Raw genomic sequence first — 19,476 nt, 5'->3', positions numbered from 1 at the left:
ACTGTGAGCTTCCCAATACTTAAAGACTTTTCTGATGAGGTTGCGGGTGATATCAACAAAATTTAAAAAGTGATTTTTGGTACTGATCTGGGAGGTTTACATAAAATTCAGGGAGCCGTTACTGACCACATGATAGTGCAGCTGTTGCACCTCGTTCCTGGGTAAAGATCTGTGCAGCGCTCAGGCCTGACAAGTGGATTTCAACGTACAGACCACAAAAGCTCATCTGCATGGTTTCAGACTCCATGTTGCAGATAATCTTTTCTTTTTTAAAATAATTTTTTCTTTGAAATAGTTTAAGACTTGGAGCTCCTTGTGCCCTTCACACACAGCCACAAACACTGTGAAACCAGCTGACCAATTGACATCTGTCCGATCTTATAAACCCCAGTGCAGATCCTATTTGGGTTTTCATGTATTCATTTCTTTTCTTTTTCCAACTAATCTTTCAGAAACTACCAGTTGTTGAGTCTGGGCATAGTACTAAAATGAACATCCACAACAGTTTGCAAAAAGCTATCAAAACCCACTTTCCTTTCTAATGCCTATCTGTGCAAGGATGGACTTTCTTCTTATACGTCAACCCAAAACACCTATCACAGCCGAGTGAGCACACAAGCAGGGATGAGGAACTGCTGGCCTCCGGTGAAGCCAGGCATTTAAGAGATTTGCAAAAATGTAAAATAAAAAAATTTGTTTGTCTTGGAAATCATAGTTATTTTTCTTAAATACATGCTACATTAATACACAATAGTTTTATTATTTTTTAAATGAATAAATATTTTTAAAATTTCTTAGTTTTAATTTCCAAAACCATCTACATTCAATGGCTATAACCAACATAAACAAAAGCTCTTTGGGGTCCCTGGTAGTTTTCAAAGCGTAAACAGATCCTGAGAGCCGTGTACCGAGTGCCCCTCCCTCACAGAGCACCCCCTCCTCTAAAATTCAAATACACCCAGACAAAGGCCGGAGCTTTTTTATTCACAGATGTAAACACACACATATTTGGGTCATATCAAAACTTATCCGCTATAACTCCCCGGGATGATTCTGGACTCAACGTTGTGGGATTGAGAACATCTTCCTGACCAAAAGGGGGAGGCGAAATGAAACGAAATAAAGTTTCACTGGCTGAGAGATTTCAAATGGAGTTGAGAGGTCACTCTGGTGGACATTCTTAGGCTCTATATAGATATCCCTTTTTAGGTTTTAATGTATTGGAATAGCTAGAAGTAAATACCTAAAACTATCAAACTCCAACCCAGTAGCCTTGACTCTTGAAGATGATTGTATAACAATGTAGCGTACAAGGGGTGACAGTGTGATTGTAAAAACCTTGTGGATCGCACGCCCTTCATCTAGTATTTGAACAGATGAGTAGAAAATGGAGACAAAAACTAAATGAAAAATAAGGTGGGATGGGGGGGATGATTTGGGTGTTTTTTTTTACTCTTATTTTTTATTCTTATTCTTATTCTTTCTGGTGTAAGGAATAGATTGGGATGATGAATGTACAACTATTTGATGGTACTATGAACAGTTGATTTTACACCACGGATGACTGTATGGTATGTGAATATATCTCAATAAAACTGAATTAAAAAAAAAAAAAAACTCATCAGGAGGCAATTACAAGTTCAGAAGTTTCGGAGGGCCTGTCAAGAAAGGGAAACACTCGTGATATAAACTCAAACAAATTATTTCTAAGTGACCTTTTTTTAGAAAGAGAAAACATATTATTAATCCATTTGCTATTTAACTTAAATTCAAGTGCAGTAGTCCAAGAAATTGATATTCATCAACTCTGTAGAATTCACGTCTTTTTTGTTAGAATGATCTTTTTCACTTCTCAAATCCATGAAGTAAACAGCAGACTTAAAAAATATAGTATTTTTCCAGTGTCTTTAATAGCTTAGTTTAAGATTTTGTTAGCTTGGTTTGATCCAAAGCTGTGAAAAATATACAAATAACAGCTGTAATGAGAAGATGCATTCCTTCATAGAGAAGTTTTGGAGAAAATACACTCCATATAAATAAATGATAACGCAGAGACGTCACCAAAATGATATATGCACAAACCGGAATAGAACCCATCAGTGCATAGCAGAAGCAGGCGTGCCTCAGTGCTGAACTGCTGTTAATAAAACAAAGAAAACATGCATTAGTGTATGCCACTTACGTATCGGACAAGGCAAGGCTAGATACGTAACTATATTTTTATTTTGAAAATGACTATGGTAATTTCTGCTCCTGGGCACCTTCGTTCATTGACTCACTCAGACATAATAATTACTCTGTTTACTGAGTGCCAGATCTTCCTCTAGATTCTCCAGAAAAGGAAGAAAAGAAGGGAAAACCCAGTCCCTGCTCCCTGGGAACTACATTCTAGTGAAGGGAAGACAAAGTGCAGCAGACGGGAGCGTCGGGGAGGGCTCCTGTGTTCCAGAGCACACACCCTCGAATGCCCCTGACATGACCCAAAGCTTTATAAAACGACCTGGGGTCCTGGACGAGATGGTCATTTCTGTGTCCCCCACCCCCACAGCAATCAAGATTGGCAAATCTGGGCTGGGGCCACGTTAGCATCTCCAACACGCTGCCACAGAGAAATACCTTAGAAGACACACCTCCCAATGTTGCATTCATTCATTTTTAATATGTACTTGTTCTACTAAACTAATACATCACAAATATGATAAAATAAAAACAAATAGAAAATCACAAGGAAAGGAGATACAATAAACAAAAGTAGAAGTGTTAAACTCTCCTTCCTGCCCTTCCGAGCATCCTGTCTGCACTCACCGCCTCGGAGACGATGCTCCCTGCGGGACACTGATTACGTGCTTTGACTTGGCGGGCCTGGGCTGGGGGACCTGATCAGCCCCTGGGGAGGGTGGTGGGCACGGGCGACAGCGCCCTCCACAGCCCCCCAGGCCTGAGAAAGTGAGGCCGGAGGCAGGCCCCATTTCCTCACCCAAAATACCACCGTTAGGGGAGGCTTGCCGGAGGGAACCGCCTTTTCCCCACCCCCTTATCTCGCCTGGACACTCCCCGTTGCCAGAGCAACTCCCCCACCGCCAGTGCGCATGCACAGTCACCGGAACTACTCCCGCCCCTTGTCTATCAACCTCCGCGCCCTCTCTGAACCAATCCAAGCCTTTGACCTCTACAGCTACCCCGCCCCCTAAGCGCCCAATATAAGCTGGTGCTCTCCCCTAATAAAGCTCTCTTGGCTTCTTCACCCTCAAAGAACCGTGTCCTGCCTGTTCCTTCTCGCCGCCCTCCACACCTTGCACGCCTCCGCCGGGGACCGGGCCCAGTCCCCCGCCTCGCCTTCGCCTCCGGGAAAGAGCCCCCGCCGCCGGTACCCTCCGAGCAACGCCGAGAGCCGAGGGTTCAGCAACCGGCCGCCCCCCCCCCCAGATAAATCAACTGCGACCGCAGCTCCCCAGCTGTTCACCAAGCAAGTAACAGAGAAGACGAGAGTCAGCAGAGGAGAAACAAGCCCTGAAAGCACTTTCCTGTCCTCCATTTGTTTTCAAACCATTAATATGATAATTACATGAATCTTTAAAGCAGGATTCCAAGGCCCTCTATTTTTAAGCTGAGTACTTTTTAAGTTCTTTACTTTTCAATACTTCATGGTTATTAAATTTTAGCTAACATATATTTAATGAGTTACTGGAATCTTATTACTGAATATAAAAGTACTTGCTAGTATTCAGGCAATAATGCTGAGTTAACCCAATGGATGCCACTGGCATTACTGCTACTGTAAAAATCCTAAGAAATCTGGGCCTGAAGGAGCAGAAGAGGCCTGGGAACCCAAGAGAGGGGGAGAGTGGGTTTTGTGCTCCCCTGCTGACGGGCGACAGTGTCATGGGGCTCACTGCCTGTGAACGAGCAAGAAGCAGCGAGGCAGTCGTAGTCACATCTGACGTATTCTGATATTCACTTCTTAAAAGTTTAAGGAGGGGGGATGGTGGGAAGATGGCGGAGAAGGAAACTCCAGGAATCTGTCCCTCCACCAAAACAACTGCTGAACTGGCAGGGACAGTCTGAATCAGCTATTTTGGAATTCTGGAGTCTAGTGGGCACTGTGGAGCATCCAGGGAAGAGCTTGACAAAAAGGCTGGTAAACTGTGGTAAATGCTGGTAAATTTCACTGCCTCCCCCCACCCCCAGGCACGTGGCAGGCAGCAGTGGGGCAGCTGGCTGGCGCCAGGGTGGGCTGCAAGGACCTCGTCCTCTGGAGTCTGGGGGTGTGTGGCCCACTCCCTGCTTGTGAGCAGCTACTCAGATGGCTGGGCCGGCTCTGCGGGTGGCCCCTGACTTACCCCCTCAGGGAAAAGCTGCAGAGGAGTCTACAGACGTAGGACCCGCCACCTCCCCTTTTACCCTTTCTTCTCTTTTTCTCTTTCCATTCCCTGCTTGGGTGCAAAAATAGTCCCGATTTAGCTCCACCCTCCAACAACAACAACACCTCAAACCAAAAAACCCTGGCCACCCAGGAGTGAGAGAACTAGATTTCCGGAGTTATAACAATGTAATATTCAGAATGTCCAGTTCTCAGCAAAAATTTAAAAACACACAAAGAAACAGAGGGTATGGCCCAATCGCAGAAAATTTTTTTACCAGAAACCATCCCTGAGGAAGTACATTCTAGCCAAAACTTTTAAATCAACTGTCTTAATTATATCCAATGAGCTAAAGGAATCCATATACAAAGAACTAAAGGAAATTAGGAAAATGCCATCTGAACAAACTAAAGGGATAGAAATTACAAAAAGGAACCAAACAGAAACTTTGGAGCTGCAAAGTACAGTAACTGAAATGAAAAACACACTGAATGGATTCAACAGCAGATCTGAACAGGCAGAAGAATGAACCAGTGAACTTAAAGATGAGACAATAGAAATTATCCTCTGTGTGTTTGGTAAAGCTGCTGAAATGCAGTATACCAGAAATAGACTGGCTTTTAACAATGGGAATTTACTAGTTCACTAGTTTTACAAGCTTACAGTTCTAAGGCCATGAAAATGTCCCAATTAAGATATCAGCAGGACGACACATTCTCTGAAGACCGGTTGCCGGTGAGCCTGGGTTCCTGCGTCACACGGGAAGGCACATGGCAACGTCCGCTGGTCCCTTGCTCCTGGGTTTTATTGTTTTGGCTTCTGGCTTCTGCATCTGTGGCTTTTTCTCTAAACTTCTCTGGGCATTTCTCTCTGTTTCCTATGTGTCCCTTATCCTCTTATAAAGGACTCCAGGAAGAGGATCAAGACCCACTGGGACATGCCTCAGCTGAACCTCACCCAAAGGTCCCACCCACAATAGGTCTGTGCCCACAGGACTGGATTAAAAGAGCACGGTCCTTTCTGGAGTACACACAGCCTCTGAACTACCACACCCAAAGTGAGAAGCAGAAAGAAAAAGTAATGAAGAAAAATGAGCACCACCAAGCGTACCAACATACACATCACTGGAGTCCCAGAAGGATGAGAGAGAGAGAAACGGGCAGAAAAAGTATTTGAAGAAATAACAGCCCCAAACCTCCCCAATCTGATGAAAGATATGAACACACAAATCCAGGGAGCCTGATGGTCTCCAAGCAGGACAGACTCTAAGAGATTGAGACAAAGACACATTATAGCAAAATTGTCAAAATCCAAAGACAAAGAGAGAATGTTGAAAACAGGAGGGAAGTAACTTGTCCTGTACAAGGGCTCCCCATTAAAGCAGATTTCTCATCAGCAACCATGGAGGTAAGAAGAGGGTGGGAGGGAAATACTTAAAGTCCTTAAAGAAAAAACCAAGAATTCTAAATCCAACAAAATTATCTTCCAAAATGAAGGAGAAATCAAGAGATTTATGGATAAGCCCAATCTAAAAGGTCATCACCAGCGGCCCTGCCAGAGTCCTTCAGACTGTAAAGTACCCTAGACAGTCACTCAAGGCCAGAAGAACAGGTAAAAATGAAACCCTGTGTTATCGTCGATTTTATTTTAAAAGCTGCCCACGCCTTGCTGGGGCAGTCACAGACACTCGCCCACTGGCCCACTCCCAGCCCTCGCTCACAGTGCCGCTTTTCTATACTGTGACAAGGTTTCAGTCTGTTTCCATCCACAGCCGGGGGAGACGTTAGGTCTAATGAGAAGGCACAGCCAGACCTGAGACCTGGAAACTGGGAACAAGCAGCCCCAGACGCTCCTCAGGGCAGGGCCCCCGGTGTGGTAGGAACACCTCACCCTCGAGCAGCACAGGCGTGTCTCTCCTCTCTGACGAGAAGAGATGCCATCCGCCGACCCGCCAGAGCAGCTGGCCTCCGGAGATCAGGCACGGAAGCCTCACCCCCTGCCTGTGGACCTCTGCGCCGTGTGATAACGTGGTCCTTTGCTGGAAGCTTCCGTCATGCCTGAGCCTGTGTCCCTACGACAAGCCACTCAGTCTCACTCCACAGCCTTATACGACTTGAAAGGCAAATGAGTAAATAACAATCATAATATATAGGCAAATAGTCTCTAGAGATGTAATTTGCAACAGTGACAATATAAATAGGAGTGATGGAGACAGAGGAATAGGGTGTGTGTAAACTCCTGAAACGAAGTTGGTACTGGTTGAACTAGGTTGTTATTAGTTTAAGTTGTTAACTACAAAGGTAACCGCTAAGAAAATAAAAAAATGGAGAAGAGGAATGAAGAAGGGAATCAAAATGGTACACTACAAAAAAGAAACTAAATACAAAAAGAGGCAGTAATGGAGTAATTGAGGAACAAAAAACATACAAGACACACAGAAAACAAACAGCTACATGGCAGAAGTAAATTCTTCCTTCTCAGTTATTACCTTAAATATCAGTGGATTAAACACCCCTAAAAAGGCAGAGATTGGCAGATTGGAGGAAAAATGTCTCTTCTAGACAGATGGATATGCTGTCAGAAAGGGACCACTTTATATACAAAGACACAAAGAGGTTGAAAGTAAAAGGGTGAAGAAAGCTATTTCATGCAAACAGTAATCAAGAGACCCAGGGTGGCTAAATTATTGTCAGACAAAATGGACTTTAAGTTAAAAAAGAGTACAGGAGATAAAGAATGATATTATATACTAATAAAAGGTTCAATCCAGCAAGAAAATGTAATGATTATAAACATAGATGTACCTCACAACACAACCCCAAAATACATGAAGCTAAAATTGACAGAATAGAAGGGAGAAATAGATATTTTTACAATAACTGTTGGAGACTTTAATACACCATTTTCAATAATTAACAGAACATCTGAACAGGAGATCAGTAAGGAAACAGAGGACTTGAACAACACTATTAACCAATTACACCTAACGGACATATACAGAACATTCCCCCCTCCACCCACCCACCCACCCAACAGCAGCAGAACACACAGCTTCTCAAGTGCACATGGAATATTTCCCAGGATGGACCATATGTTATTCCACAAATCAAATATTAATAAATTAAAAATTTTGAAATCATACAAAATATCTTCTCAGACCACAATGGAATAAAGCAAGAAATCAATATCAAGGAAAACTGGAAAATTAACAAATATGTGGAAATTAAACAACAAATGGGTCAAAGAGGAATTCACTAAGGAAATTAGGAAATACCTTAAGATGAATGAAAACAAAATCACAACACACCAAAACTTATGGGACGCAGAAAAGGCAGTGTTCAGAGGGAAATTTATAGCTCTAAATACCTTAATTAAAAAAAAAAGAAAGATCAGAAACCAATAACCTAATTTAACATCTAAAGAAACGAGAACAAGAAGAGAAAACTAAACTCAAATTCAGCAGAAGGAAGGAAATAGTAAAGACCAGAGATAAATGAAAAAGAGAATACAAAAATAACAGAGAAAACCAACAAAACCAAAAGTCAGGGGTTTCCAGTTGGCCAAGATGGCAGCAAAACACTCCAAGGTGCTGTCCCCACAGAATCTCTGAGCGACTGGCAACACTGGCAGAGCCACCTTCCCCCCAACTACAAAACAGTTAAAGGACTGCAGTAACCAAGTGAATCCAAATCAGGAAAAGAGGTTTAAAGATGGTGAGAGAAGTGTGTGGCACCCTGCACTGCCAACTTGGGCCCCTGGTCTTATTCTTGAGGGGGCAGAGTAGCCCTGTGCGGTGCCAAGCTATTGGCGGCAGCTCTAAACCTGAACCAGGAAGCTCGTCTGGGGCTCCTCTTCCCAGAAACTGCCCTGCAGGCAGAAGCAGCTTGCAGACAGCCAAAGCTGTGTAAGAAACAAGTCTAAGAGGCCCTGTGCATGGGCTTACCTGCTTTAAGTCATAACAGAGCACAAGGAGTGGAAGAAAGTCTGTTTCATAGGGAGTAGAGGGGACACTCGAATTCCTGTAAACAGGGGAATTCCTAAGGCCATGAACAAGAACAAGCCCAGGATAAGAAGCAGATTCAGAAAAGACGGAGGGGACTCTGCACTTCACATGTGCCTCGAGTTGATCTTCTTGATAGGAGGCCTAAACTCTGAAGGCAACCACTAGCCAATGCAGAGACAATTTTCAAAGTCTGTGAAAGGTGTTTTTGTGTTGGGTTTGTTTTTTGTTAGCTGCTGGCACTCGAGGAAATCTCTGTCCTAACACTAGTTGGACATAAACTTAAGGAAGGGGACAGCTCAGGAACCAGATTCTGGAGTTAACTCTTTAAAATATTAAAATGTACAGTGTGCCACAAAGGAAAGAAAATGATGGACCATCCAAAGGAACAAGATAAAATCCAGAAACCAGCAATGTAGATAAGACTTAGGACATATAGGAGGAAGACTTTAAAAAAATGATCTTCAGTATGCTGAAGGAGATAAAGGAAAACATGGAAAAGAACCAAAGGATCTCAGGAAAACAATGAATGAACAATATGAGAGTCTTGATAAAGAGACAGAAATTTTATTAAGGACCCAAACAGAAATACTGACATTGAAGACTCCAATAACTAAACTGAAAAATTCCCAAGAGGGTTTCAACAGCATATTGCAAGTGGCAGAAGAAAGAATCAGTGAACCTGAAGACACCTGAAATAACTCTGGCTGAGGAGCAGAAAGGAAAATGAAACAAATAGCAAACAGAATCTAAGAGACCTGTCAAACACCATCAAGCACATTGATAATACACATTATGGGAGTCCCAGAAAGAGATGAAGAAATAATGGCAGAAAAATTCCCAAATTCAATGAAGGACATAAAGATGCACATTCGAGAATCCCAACAGGCTCCAATCAGGATAAACTCTAAGAGAACCACACATGCCCAGACATGTAGTAGTCAAACTTCCAAACACAAAGACAAGAAGAGGGTTCTGAAAGCTACAGGAGAAAATCAACATTTTATGTAAAAGGGGAGACCAAATAAGATTAAGTGCTGACTTCTCATCAGAAACCTTGGAAGACAGCAGTGGGACAAAATATTATATCCGACCAGACTGTCTTTCAATGAGGGAAAGATCACAGCATTCATAGACAATAAGACCTGAGGGAGTTTGTTGCCACTAGTCCTGCCCTACAAGCAATGCTAAAGGGAGCCCCTCGGGCTAAAAGGAAGAGCACTGGACAGTAAATCAAGGCAGCACAGAGAAATAACGACCTTCCGTAAAGTAATCATATGGGTGATTATAAATGCCAGTAATATATTATTGTATTTTTTGGTATGTAACTCCACTTTTTACTTCTTAAAGATTCTAAAATGGAAATACATAAAAGGTAATGATAAATCTGTGGTTTGGACATGCACTATATAAAGATATAATTTGTAACAAGTACAACAAAAAGGTGGAACGGCAGAGAGGTGTATGCATGCTATTGAAGTTAAGTTGGTTTCAAGTCATACATAATTATTATAGATAAAGGATGTTAAATTTTAGTCCTATGGTAACAACAAAGAAAAAATTATGAAAAATATATACAGAAAGAAATGAGAATGGACTCAAAATGGTACAATTACAAAAATCAAACAAATATGTAAGTAAGCATTAATGGAGGGATTGAGGGACCAAAAAAAAGTATATGAATTACAAAGACCAAATAGCAAAAAGGCAGAAGAAAGGCCTACATTATCAATAGTTACTTTAAATGTAAACAGATTATACTTTAGTCAAAAGGCAAAGATAGGCCAAATGAATAAAAACCATTACCCAACTATATGCTGTTTACAAGAGACAACCACCTTAAATTCAAGACACAACTAGGTTGAAAAGAAAAGGATGGAAAAAAATATACCATGCAAATTATAACCAAAAGAGAAATGTTTAAGCTATACAAATTTCAGACAAAATAGACTTTAAGTCAAAAACTGTTACGAGGGACAAAAGGTCACTATATTATATAGAGATAAATGGGGTAAATTCAACAAGAAGACATAATAATTATAAATATATAAGCACTGAGGGGACAGCCACAAAATACCTTAAGCAAATACTGACAGATTTGAAAGGAGAAATAGACAGTTCTACATTAATAGGAGGAGACTTTCACTAATGAATGGAGGCAGGAATTTGAAGGGCAGGGAGTAGTTGCACAACCCGAGTTTTCCCCATGACTTCAGACGCCAGAGCCTTGTTTGGAGACCTGCCCGTGGGGAAAGGGACAGTGGAGAAGTTCTAGCTGCAGTCAGACCTGCTGAAAGTGGACATCATCTTCTGGGGCTGCACTATCACAGCTTGGGGGTCAAAGACAAGCAGAGAAGAGCCTCAGACATGGTCCTGGCTTTGCTGAGTTGGAAGGGTACCTCCAGAAGCAGCCTTACTTTAGAGCAGTGGTTGGGAGGACAGCCAACTGGACCACCAGGGGACATTCATGCTGATGGGAGGAAGTACAAGCCACCAGCAACGGGCCCAACAGTCTGCACGGAGGACCAGAGGGTTTGCTAAGATCCTCTGGACCCCTCAGGGGCTGTCAAATGGCGTCTAGTTCTCACACATCAGTCTAGACGGTGAGGAGGGCTATCATGGAGAGTTGCAAGTCTGGGTGACAAACACACTGGATGGCAGGGAGCACAGGCCGTTAGACCACACCATTCAGCCTGACCAACCGTTCTTTTGTTGTTGTTGATAACAAGAATTAGTAAGGTTTACTGAATACTTATCATGTACTAAGTATTTGTAGCATTGTTCATGTAATGACTCATTTAACCCTCAGAAAGCCACCTATGAAGTAGATATTATTACAATTCCCATTTTATTTTAACTTTATTAAAAAATTAAAAAACAAAGAAAAAAACATTTCAAACAAAACCAAAACAAAGAAATAAGAAAAACAAATAACTAACCAAAAGTAACTACATTGTTTCCAACCTGTTCCTACCATATCCCAAGAAAATTAACCAACAATAACCAAAGGAATAAGAAAAACAAATAACCTAAAATAACTACATTGTTTCCAACTTGTTCCTACCATACCTCCCCCAAAATTAACAAACAATACTAGTTCCTGAGCATTCCCATAACATTAAGTTTACCCTCCGTAACTTACCCGTTCCTATTGTGTTATCGTTCCCCCTCCATTAATTCCTCTCTATTGTTAGTTCCCATACATTCTATATTACAAACCATTTTTTTTTACATTTTTCACAGTGTTCACATTAGTGGTAACATACAATATCTCTGTTTTTGTGCCTGGCTTATTTCACTCAGCATTATGTCTTCAAGTTTCATCCATGTTGTCATGTTTCATGATCTGGTTCCTTCTTACTACCGCATAGTATTCCATCATGTGTATATACCACATTTTGTTTATCCACTCATCTGTTGAAGGACATTTGGATTATTTCCATCACTTGGCAATTTTGAATAATGCTGCTATGATCATTGGTATGCAGATATCTGTTTGTGTCACTGCTTTCCGATCTTCCGGGTATATACTGAGAAGTGAAATTGGTGGATTAAAGGGTAACTCTATATCTAGTTTTCTAAGGAAACACCAGACTGTCTGCAAGAGTGCTTGTACCATTATACAGTCCCACCAGCAAAGAATAAGAGTTCCAATTTCTCCATATCCTCTCCAGCATTTGTAGTTTCCTGTTTGTTTAATGGCAGCCAATCTAACTGGTGTAGATGATATCTCATTGTGGTCTTAATTTGTATCTCCTGATTAGCTAGTGAAGATGAACATTTTTTTTCATATTTTTCAGCCATTTGTATTTCCTCTTCAGAGAAATGTCTTTTCATATCTTTCGCACATTTTTTAATAATTCAATTTTATTGAGATATATTCACATACCATACAGTCATACAAAGCACCCAATCATTCACAGTAGCATCCATCACCAAAATTAATTTTTGAACATTTTCATTACCACATACATAAAAGTAATAAGAATAAAAATTAAAGTGAAAAAGAACAATTAAAGTAAAAAACATCACTGAGTGCTTTCTTTTTTTTTTTTTTGCCCCCATTTTTCTACTCATCCATCCATACACTGGACAAAGGGGAGTATGGTCCATATGGCTTTCCCAATCACATTGTCACCCCCCATAAGCTACATTTTTATACAATCGTCTACAAGATTCAAGGGTTCTGGGTTATAGTTTGATAGTTTCAGGTATTTACTGCTAGCTATTCCAATTCATTAGAACCTAAAAAGGGTTATCTATATTATGCGTAAGAGTGACCACCAGAGTGACCTCTCAGCTCCTTTTGGAATTGTTCAGCCACTGAAACTTACTTCATTTCATTTCACATCCCCCTTTTGGTCAAGATGTTCTCCACCCCACGATGCCGGGTCCAGATTCCTCCCCAGGAGTCATGTTCCACGTTGCCAGGGGTATTTACATCCCTAGGTGTCAGATCCCATTTAGGGGGAAGGGCAGTGATTTCACCTGCCAAGTTGGCTTAGCTAGAGAGAGAGGGCCACATCTGAGCAACAAAGAGGCATTCAGGAGGAAACACTTAGTTTGTACTACTGTCTTTGAGTTGTAGGATTTCTTTATATATGTAAGATATCAGATTTTTTGTCAGATACATGGCTGACAAATAATTTTTCCCATTGAGTTGGCTGCCTCTTCATCTTTCTGACAAATTTCATTGAGATACAGAACCTTTTAAGTTTGAGGAATTCCCATTTATCTATTTTTTCTTTTGTTGTTGTGCTTTGGGTATAAAGTCTAAGAAGTGACCTCCTAATACAAAGTCTTGAAAATGTTTCCCTACATTATCTTTTACATACTGTCTCATATTGAGGTGTTTAATCCACTTTCAGTTAATTTTTGTGCAGGGTGTGAGGTAGGGATCCTCTTTCATTCTTTTGGATATGGATATTCAGCTCTCCCAGCCCCATTTGTTGAATAGACTCTTATGTCCCAGTTCAGTGGTTTTAAAGATCAATCACCAGATCTGGGGGTCTATCTCCATATTTTCAATTCAATTCCATTGATCAATATGTCTATCTTTGTGCCAGTACCATGCTGTTTTGACTTGTGTGGATTTATAAAAAGCTTCAAAGTCAGGGAGTGTAAGTCCTCCCACTTCATTTTTCTTTTTTAGAATGTTTGTAGCAATTCAAGGCATCTTTCCCTTCCAAAATAAATTTGATAAATAGCTCTCCCAAGTCTGCAAAACAGGTTGTTGGAATTTTGATTGGAATTGCATTGAATCTATAAATGAGTTTGGGTAGAAGTGACATCTTAACAACATTTAGCCTTCCTATCCATGAACATGGAATATTTTTCTGTCTTTTTAGGTCCCCTTCTATTTCTTTAAGTAAAGTTATGTAGTTTTCTATGTATAGGTCTTTTACATCCTTGGTTAAGTTTATTCCTAGGTACTTGATTTTTTTAGTTGCTATTAAGAATGGAATCTTTTTCTTGTGTGTCTCTTCAGTTAGGTCATTTCTGGTGTACAGAAACATTACTGACTTATGTGCATTAATCTTGTACCCCGCTACATTGCTAAATTTGCTTATTAGCTCAAGTAGCTGTGTCGTCGATTTCTCAGGGTTTTCCAGATATAAGATCATATCATCTGCAAATAATGACAGTTTTACTTCTTCCTTTCCAATTTGGATGCCTTTCATTTGTTTGTCTTCCCGGATTGCTCTGGCTAGCACTTCTAGCACAATGTTGAATAACAGTGGTGATAGCGGGCATCCTTGTCTCGTTCCTGATCTTAGAGGAAAGGCTTTCAGTTTTTCGCCATTGAGTACTATGCTAGCTGTGGGTTTTTCATATATGCCCTTTATCATATTGAGGAAGTTTCCTTCAATTCCTACCTTTTGAAGTGTTTTTATCAAAAAAGGATGCTGGATTATGTCAAATGCTTTTTCAGCATGTATTGAGATGATCATTTAATTTTTCCCTTTTGATTTGTTAATGTGTTGTGTTACACTGATTTTTTTTTTATGTTGAACCATCCTTGCATGCCTGGAATGAACGCCACTTGGTCACAGTGTATGATTATACTAATGTATCTTTGGATTTGATTTGCAAGTATTTTGTTGGGAATTGTTGCATCTATATTCATGAGGGAGATTGGCTTGTAGTTTTCCTTTCTTGTAGCATCTTTACCTGGTTTTGGTATTAGATTGATGTTAGCTTCTTAAAATGAGTTTGGTAGTGTTCCAATTTCTTCAATGTTTTGAAATAGTTTAAGTAAGATTGTTGTCAGTTTTTTCTGGAAAATTTGGTAGAATTCCCCTGTGAAGCCATCTGGCCCTGGGCATTTATTTGTGGGAAGCTTTTTGATGACTGATTGGATCTCTTTGCTTGTGATTGGTTTGCTGAGGTCTTCTATTTCTTCTCTGGTCAGTATAGGTTTTTCATGCGTTTCCAGGAAATTGTCCATTTCCTGTACATTATCTGGTTTGTTGGCGTACAGTTCTTCATAGTATCCTCTTATAATTTTTTAAATTTCTTTGGGATCAGCAGTAATATTGCTTGTCTCATTTATTATTTTGTTTATTTGGGTCTTCTCTCTTTTTGATTTTATTAGTCTAGCTAGGGGCTTGTCAATGTTGATCTCGAAGAACCAACTTTCGGTTTTATTTATTCTCGCTTTGTTGTTGTTGTTTTCTATGTCATTTCTTTCTGCTTTAATCCTTGTTATTTCTTTTCTTCTGCTTGGTTTAGGATTAGTTTGGTGTTCATCTTCTAGCTTCTTCAGTTGTTCCATTAGTTCTTTGATTTTAGCTCTTTCTTCCTTTTTAATGTATGCATTTAGAGCTATAAATTTCCCCCTCAATACCACCTTCGCTGCATCCCATAAGTTTTGATATGTTGTGCTCTAGTTTTCATTCGTCTCTAGATATTTAGCAACTTCTCTTGCTATTTCTTCAAGCCACAGATTGTTCAGGAGTGTGTTGTTTAACCTCCAGATATTTGTGAATGTTCTAAAGCTCTGATGGTTATTGACTTCTAATTGTATTCCACTGTGATCAGAAAATGTGCTTTGAAGAATTTCAATCCTTTTAAATTTATTGAGGCTTGTTTTATGTCCCAGCATATGATCTGTTCTGGAGAAAGTTCCATGAGCACTAGAGAAGAATGTGTATCCTGTTGATTTGGGATGTAATGTTCTATACATGTCTATTAAGTCAAATTCAGTTCTCACATTGTTTAGATTTTCAATTTCCTTATTGATCCTCTGCCTGGTTGATCTATCTATAGGAGAGAGTGATGTATTGAAGTCTCCCACAATTATTGTGGAAACATCTATTGCTTCTTTCAGTTTTGCCAATGTCTGTCTCATGTACTTTGATGCACCCTGATTGTGTGCATAGACATTTATGATTGTTATTTCTTCTTGTTGAATTGTCCCTTTTATTAGTATATAGTGACCTTCTTTGTCTCTTATAACATCCTTGCATTTAAAGTCTATTTTATCTGAGATCAGTATTGCTACTCTTGCTTTCTTTTGGCTGTAGCTTACATGGAATATTTTTTTCCATCCTTTCACTTTCAATTTCTTTGTGTCTCCGGGTCTGAGATGAGTCTCTTGTAAGCCACATGTTGATGGTTCATATTTTTTTTTTCAGTATTACCAATTTTTATTCAGAAACTTTGTGTAGCAGCACACAAAGGCAATATGAAAAGCAGATGTCAATTTACTAATTACTATAAGGATAACCTTAGCTGTTTCTAGACATGATGTATTTATATTGATTAAATATGAAGCTTCTCTAGATTGTTTTAAGTGTGGGCAGTCATAAATTTTGACTAAACACTCTTCATTTTATTCCTCTCCTGCAGGTATCTTTTTCCAATATCTCCAAGAATAAAATTCCTTGATATGAATCTTTTTGGCTGGAATCTTAGCCCCTTTGAATTCCACTGCGGCAAGGTATTTTGCAGAAAAGGTTTTGGTGAATTACAAGTCAACTTAACCTCATATTAGATTCTCAAATTCCTGAGGTCACCTTACCAAATGCTCCTCCATTATCTTCACATCGGGGAGCCGGAAATGGGCATGTCTCAGGATTCGCCTCAATTTATGTCCTGACTCTCTGCTTTGCATTCTTAGCTTTGGCCTCAAAACAGGGGCTGATAGCACCAGATTAAACCAGGGCAAGTGAAAACAACAGAAAGATGAGCTCGTTGGAACAAAACTCGATGGTTCATATTTTTTTTAATCCATTCTGCCAATCTATATCTTTTAATTGGGGAGTTTAATCCATTCACATTCAATGTTATTACTGTGAAGGTATTTCTTGAATCAGCCATCATAACCTTTGGTTTTTATTTGTCAGCTGTATTTTTTCCCCTCTCTTTTTTTTTATGTAACCTTACTAAAACTCTTTAGTTCTGAGCCCTTCTCCATACCTCTCTCTCCCTTCTGTTTTTCTCTGCTGGTAGGGCTCCCTTTAGTATTTCTTGTAGGGTAGGTCTCTTGTTAGCAAACTCTCTCAGCATTTGTTTGTCTGTGAAGATTTTAAACTCTCCCTCAAATTTGAAGGAGAGCTTTGCTGGATAAAGAATTCTTGGTTGGCAATTTTTCTCTTTCAGCATTTTAAATATGTCATACCACTGCCTTCTCGCCTCCATGGTGGCCGCTGAGTAGTCACTATTTAGTCTTACATTGTTTCTCTTGTATGTGGTGAATTGATTCCCTCTTGCAACTTTCAGAGCTTGCTCCTTCTTTTCAGCATTTGACAATCTGATCAGAATATGTCTCGGAGTGAGTTTATTTAGATTTATTCTGTTTGGAGTTTATTGGGCATCTATGATTTGCATATTTATGTCATTCAGAAGGGTTGGGAAGTTTTCCCCAACAATGTCTTTGAATACTCTTCCTAGACCTTTACCCTTCTCTTCCCCTTCTGGAACACCAATGATTCTTATATTTGTGCGCTTCATGATGTCCATCATATCCCTAAGATCATTTCAAATTTTCTGATTTTTTTCTCCATTCGTTCTTTTGTACTTTCACTCTCCAGAACATTTTCTTCAAGTTTGCTTACTCATTCTTCAAGTTCATCCAACCTGCTGCTATGTGTTTCTAGGACCTTTTTAATTTGATCAACAGTTTCTTTTCTTTCCATAAGCTCATCTATTTTTCTATTTACTCTTGCAAATTCTTCTTTATGCTCTTCTAGAATCTTCTTGATGTCCTTTATATCCTGAGCCATGATCTTGTTGTTTGTGATTACTTCTTTGATTAATTGCTCCAAGTTCTGTGTCTCCTCTGGTTTTTTGATTTGCTTTAGAATTTTCTGTTATTTTTGGCCTCTTGGCATTTGCTTATCTTGATAGGGTTCTTTTAAGATATGCAGGCTTATTTGAACAATTATCTATAATTTGACACAGCTAAAGCTTGGTGGAGTGCACTTTCCCTGACCTGCTAGCAGATGGTGCCCCCGAACCACCTATTACCCTCAAGTCAGCTCTCCCCAACATCATCTATGCAGGGAGTGGGGGTCCAAACCTTGTGGAGGTCCAATCAGTACACCAATTTTCCGTCTGCAGTTGGGACTGCCAGCCCTGAGGGAGGGGGTGTGCTCTGTGCAGTTAGGGAGGGAAGACAGCTTTAAGACCCAGAGCTCCCAGCTGTTCCTGGGGCTGCGACTGTAATACCCTAGGGTTGTTGCATGAGTCAATCCTTTAGCTCAGATTCCCCACAGTCTCTCTGTTGCAGATCCACAAGCCCCTGGGACTGGTGGTGGGCTCTTGCAACTTCCATGCAGGACCCTGCCTCTAAGCTGTGCACTCCGCAGGCCTCCATGGAGGAAGACTGAGCAACATCACAGCGAGCAGAATCCCCAAGGGAAGCTCTCGGCCATGGTGCCACAAAAGGGTGCCTTCCAGACTGCTGAAAAGATGGCTACATGGGGCTTGGTAACTTCCCACTTCTGCAGTACTCCGCCTGCTGAAGCGGCCCATTCCTGTCTCTAGGACAATTAGCTGCGGGTGTGCAAAAGTCTATCATCCACGCCAGATACTGGGGCGGGTGCCCAGGGCATGGAAGGCACTCCCCACCGCGCCCGAATGCACAGCTCTTGTTGTGGGATCTGCAGCCACTTTCCAGGTTTTTAACTAACCTGCCTCCAAACGCCGACCCCAGTTTTCTCCCCACTGCAGTGTGGCTCAGCTGCCATTTCCCCAGCAGCCTCAAACACTTAATCAATTCTGAATGCAGACTCTCTGTTTCGCCAAGTGCACAGTCACTGTGGATATAGCGGACCTTGTCCAGCCAGCAGAACCCTGGAACTGCTATTCTGGAGCACTTTCTATCTCTTATCTAGAGGAGTATTTTGCTCTGTCTCTCCTAATCCACCATTGTGGATTCTCCTCAACCTGGCAGGCCAGGGCTCTCCAAATATACATGACCATGAAGTCGTCAGAGGAGCTGATGCTTCTTCGCCTGTGGATGAAACCCTGATTCCTACAGGTTGGCAAATTTAAACTTTTCGTGGGATTGGAAAGCTGGAGTATGATTCAAGGAGCATTAAAAACTTCATTTACATAAAACTGTCTTTCCAGTTGGCCTGCCAAAATGTCCGTACTTACCCTTATTAGTCACTGGTTTTGGTTAAGTTTGGGTGAACATGCAATTTAACTTGCAAGCCAGGACAGTTTTGAGAAAATGTATTAACAACACTTAATTACATATGTGAATGTGGTTAAAAGGGGAAATACAAGGTTGTGTGTATGTCACTAGAATAAAAATTAAAAAAACAACAACATAGGACTGCACAACACAAACAATGAACTTGATTGTAAACCATGGACTTTAGCTAATAGTAAGATTATAAGAATGTTCTTTCATGAATTGTAACAAATATGCCACACTAATGCAAGGTGTCAATAATAGGGTGGTATATAGGAACTCTGTATTTTACATATTTTATGCATGACTTTTCTGTAAATCTACAACTTCTTTAACTAAAACAACAACAACAACAAAATACAAACTGAATCCAACAGCACCTGAAAGGATTACCAAGTGGGATTTATTCCAGGAATGCAAGGATAATTTGATAAAATCCAATATCCTTTCATAATGAGAACACTCAGAAA

The 19,476-nt window shown here is 40.4% G+C and overlaps 1 protein-coding gene across 6 annotated transcripts in view; it reads right to left on the bottom strand.

The window, feature by feature from the left end:
- PIGG (phosphatidylinositol glycan anchor biosynthesis class G) overlaps positions 1-19,476 on the bottom strand; it is a 91,266-nt gene that overhangs the window by 24,097 nt on the left and 47,693 nt on the right. For 4 of the 6 annotated variants that reach the window (XM_037829173.1, XM_037829170.1, XM_037829174.1 and 1 more), the window contains one exon: positions 1,921-2,137. The exons of 1 other annotated variant lie outside the window; for it this stretch is intronic. In XM_037829173.1, coding sequence (XP_037685101.1) covers positions 1,921-2,137 — 217 coding nt within the window. Of the gene's footprint in view, positions 1-1,526; positions 2,138-19,476 lie in introns of those variants that run through there. One more of the 6 variants, XM_037829171.1, reaches the window with a different exon arrangement.

This window comes from Choloepus didactylus, chromosome 3 (assembly GCF_015220235.1).
Source record: "Choloepus didactylus isolate mChoDid1 chromosome 3, mChoDid1.pri, whole genome shotgun sequence".
Classification (NCBI taxonomy): domain Eukaryota; kingdom Metazoa; phylum Chordata; class Mammalia; order Pilosa; family Megalonychidae; genus Choloepus; species Choloepus didactylus.
The sequence above is the reverse complement of the archived record's forward strand: the minus strand, read 5'-3'. Positions and strand labels throughout refer to the sequence as shown.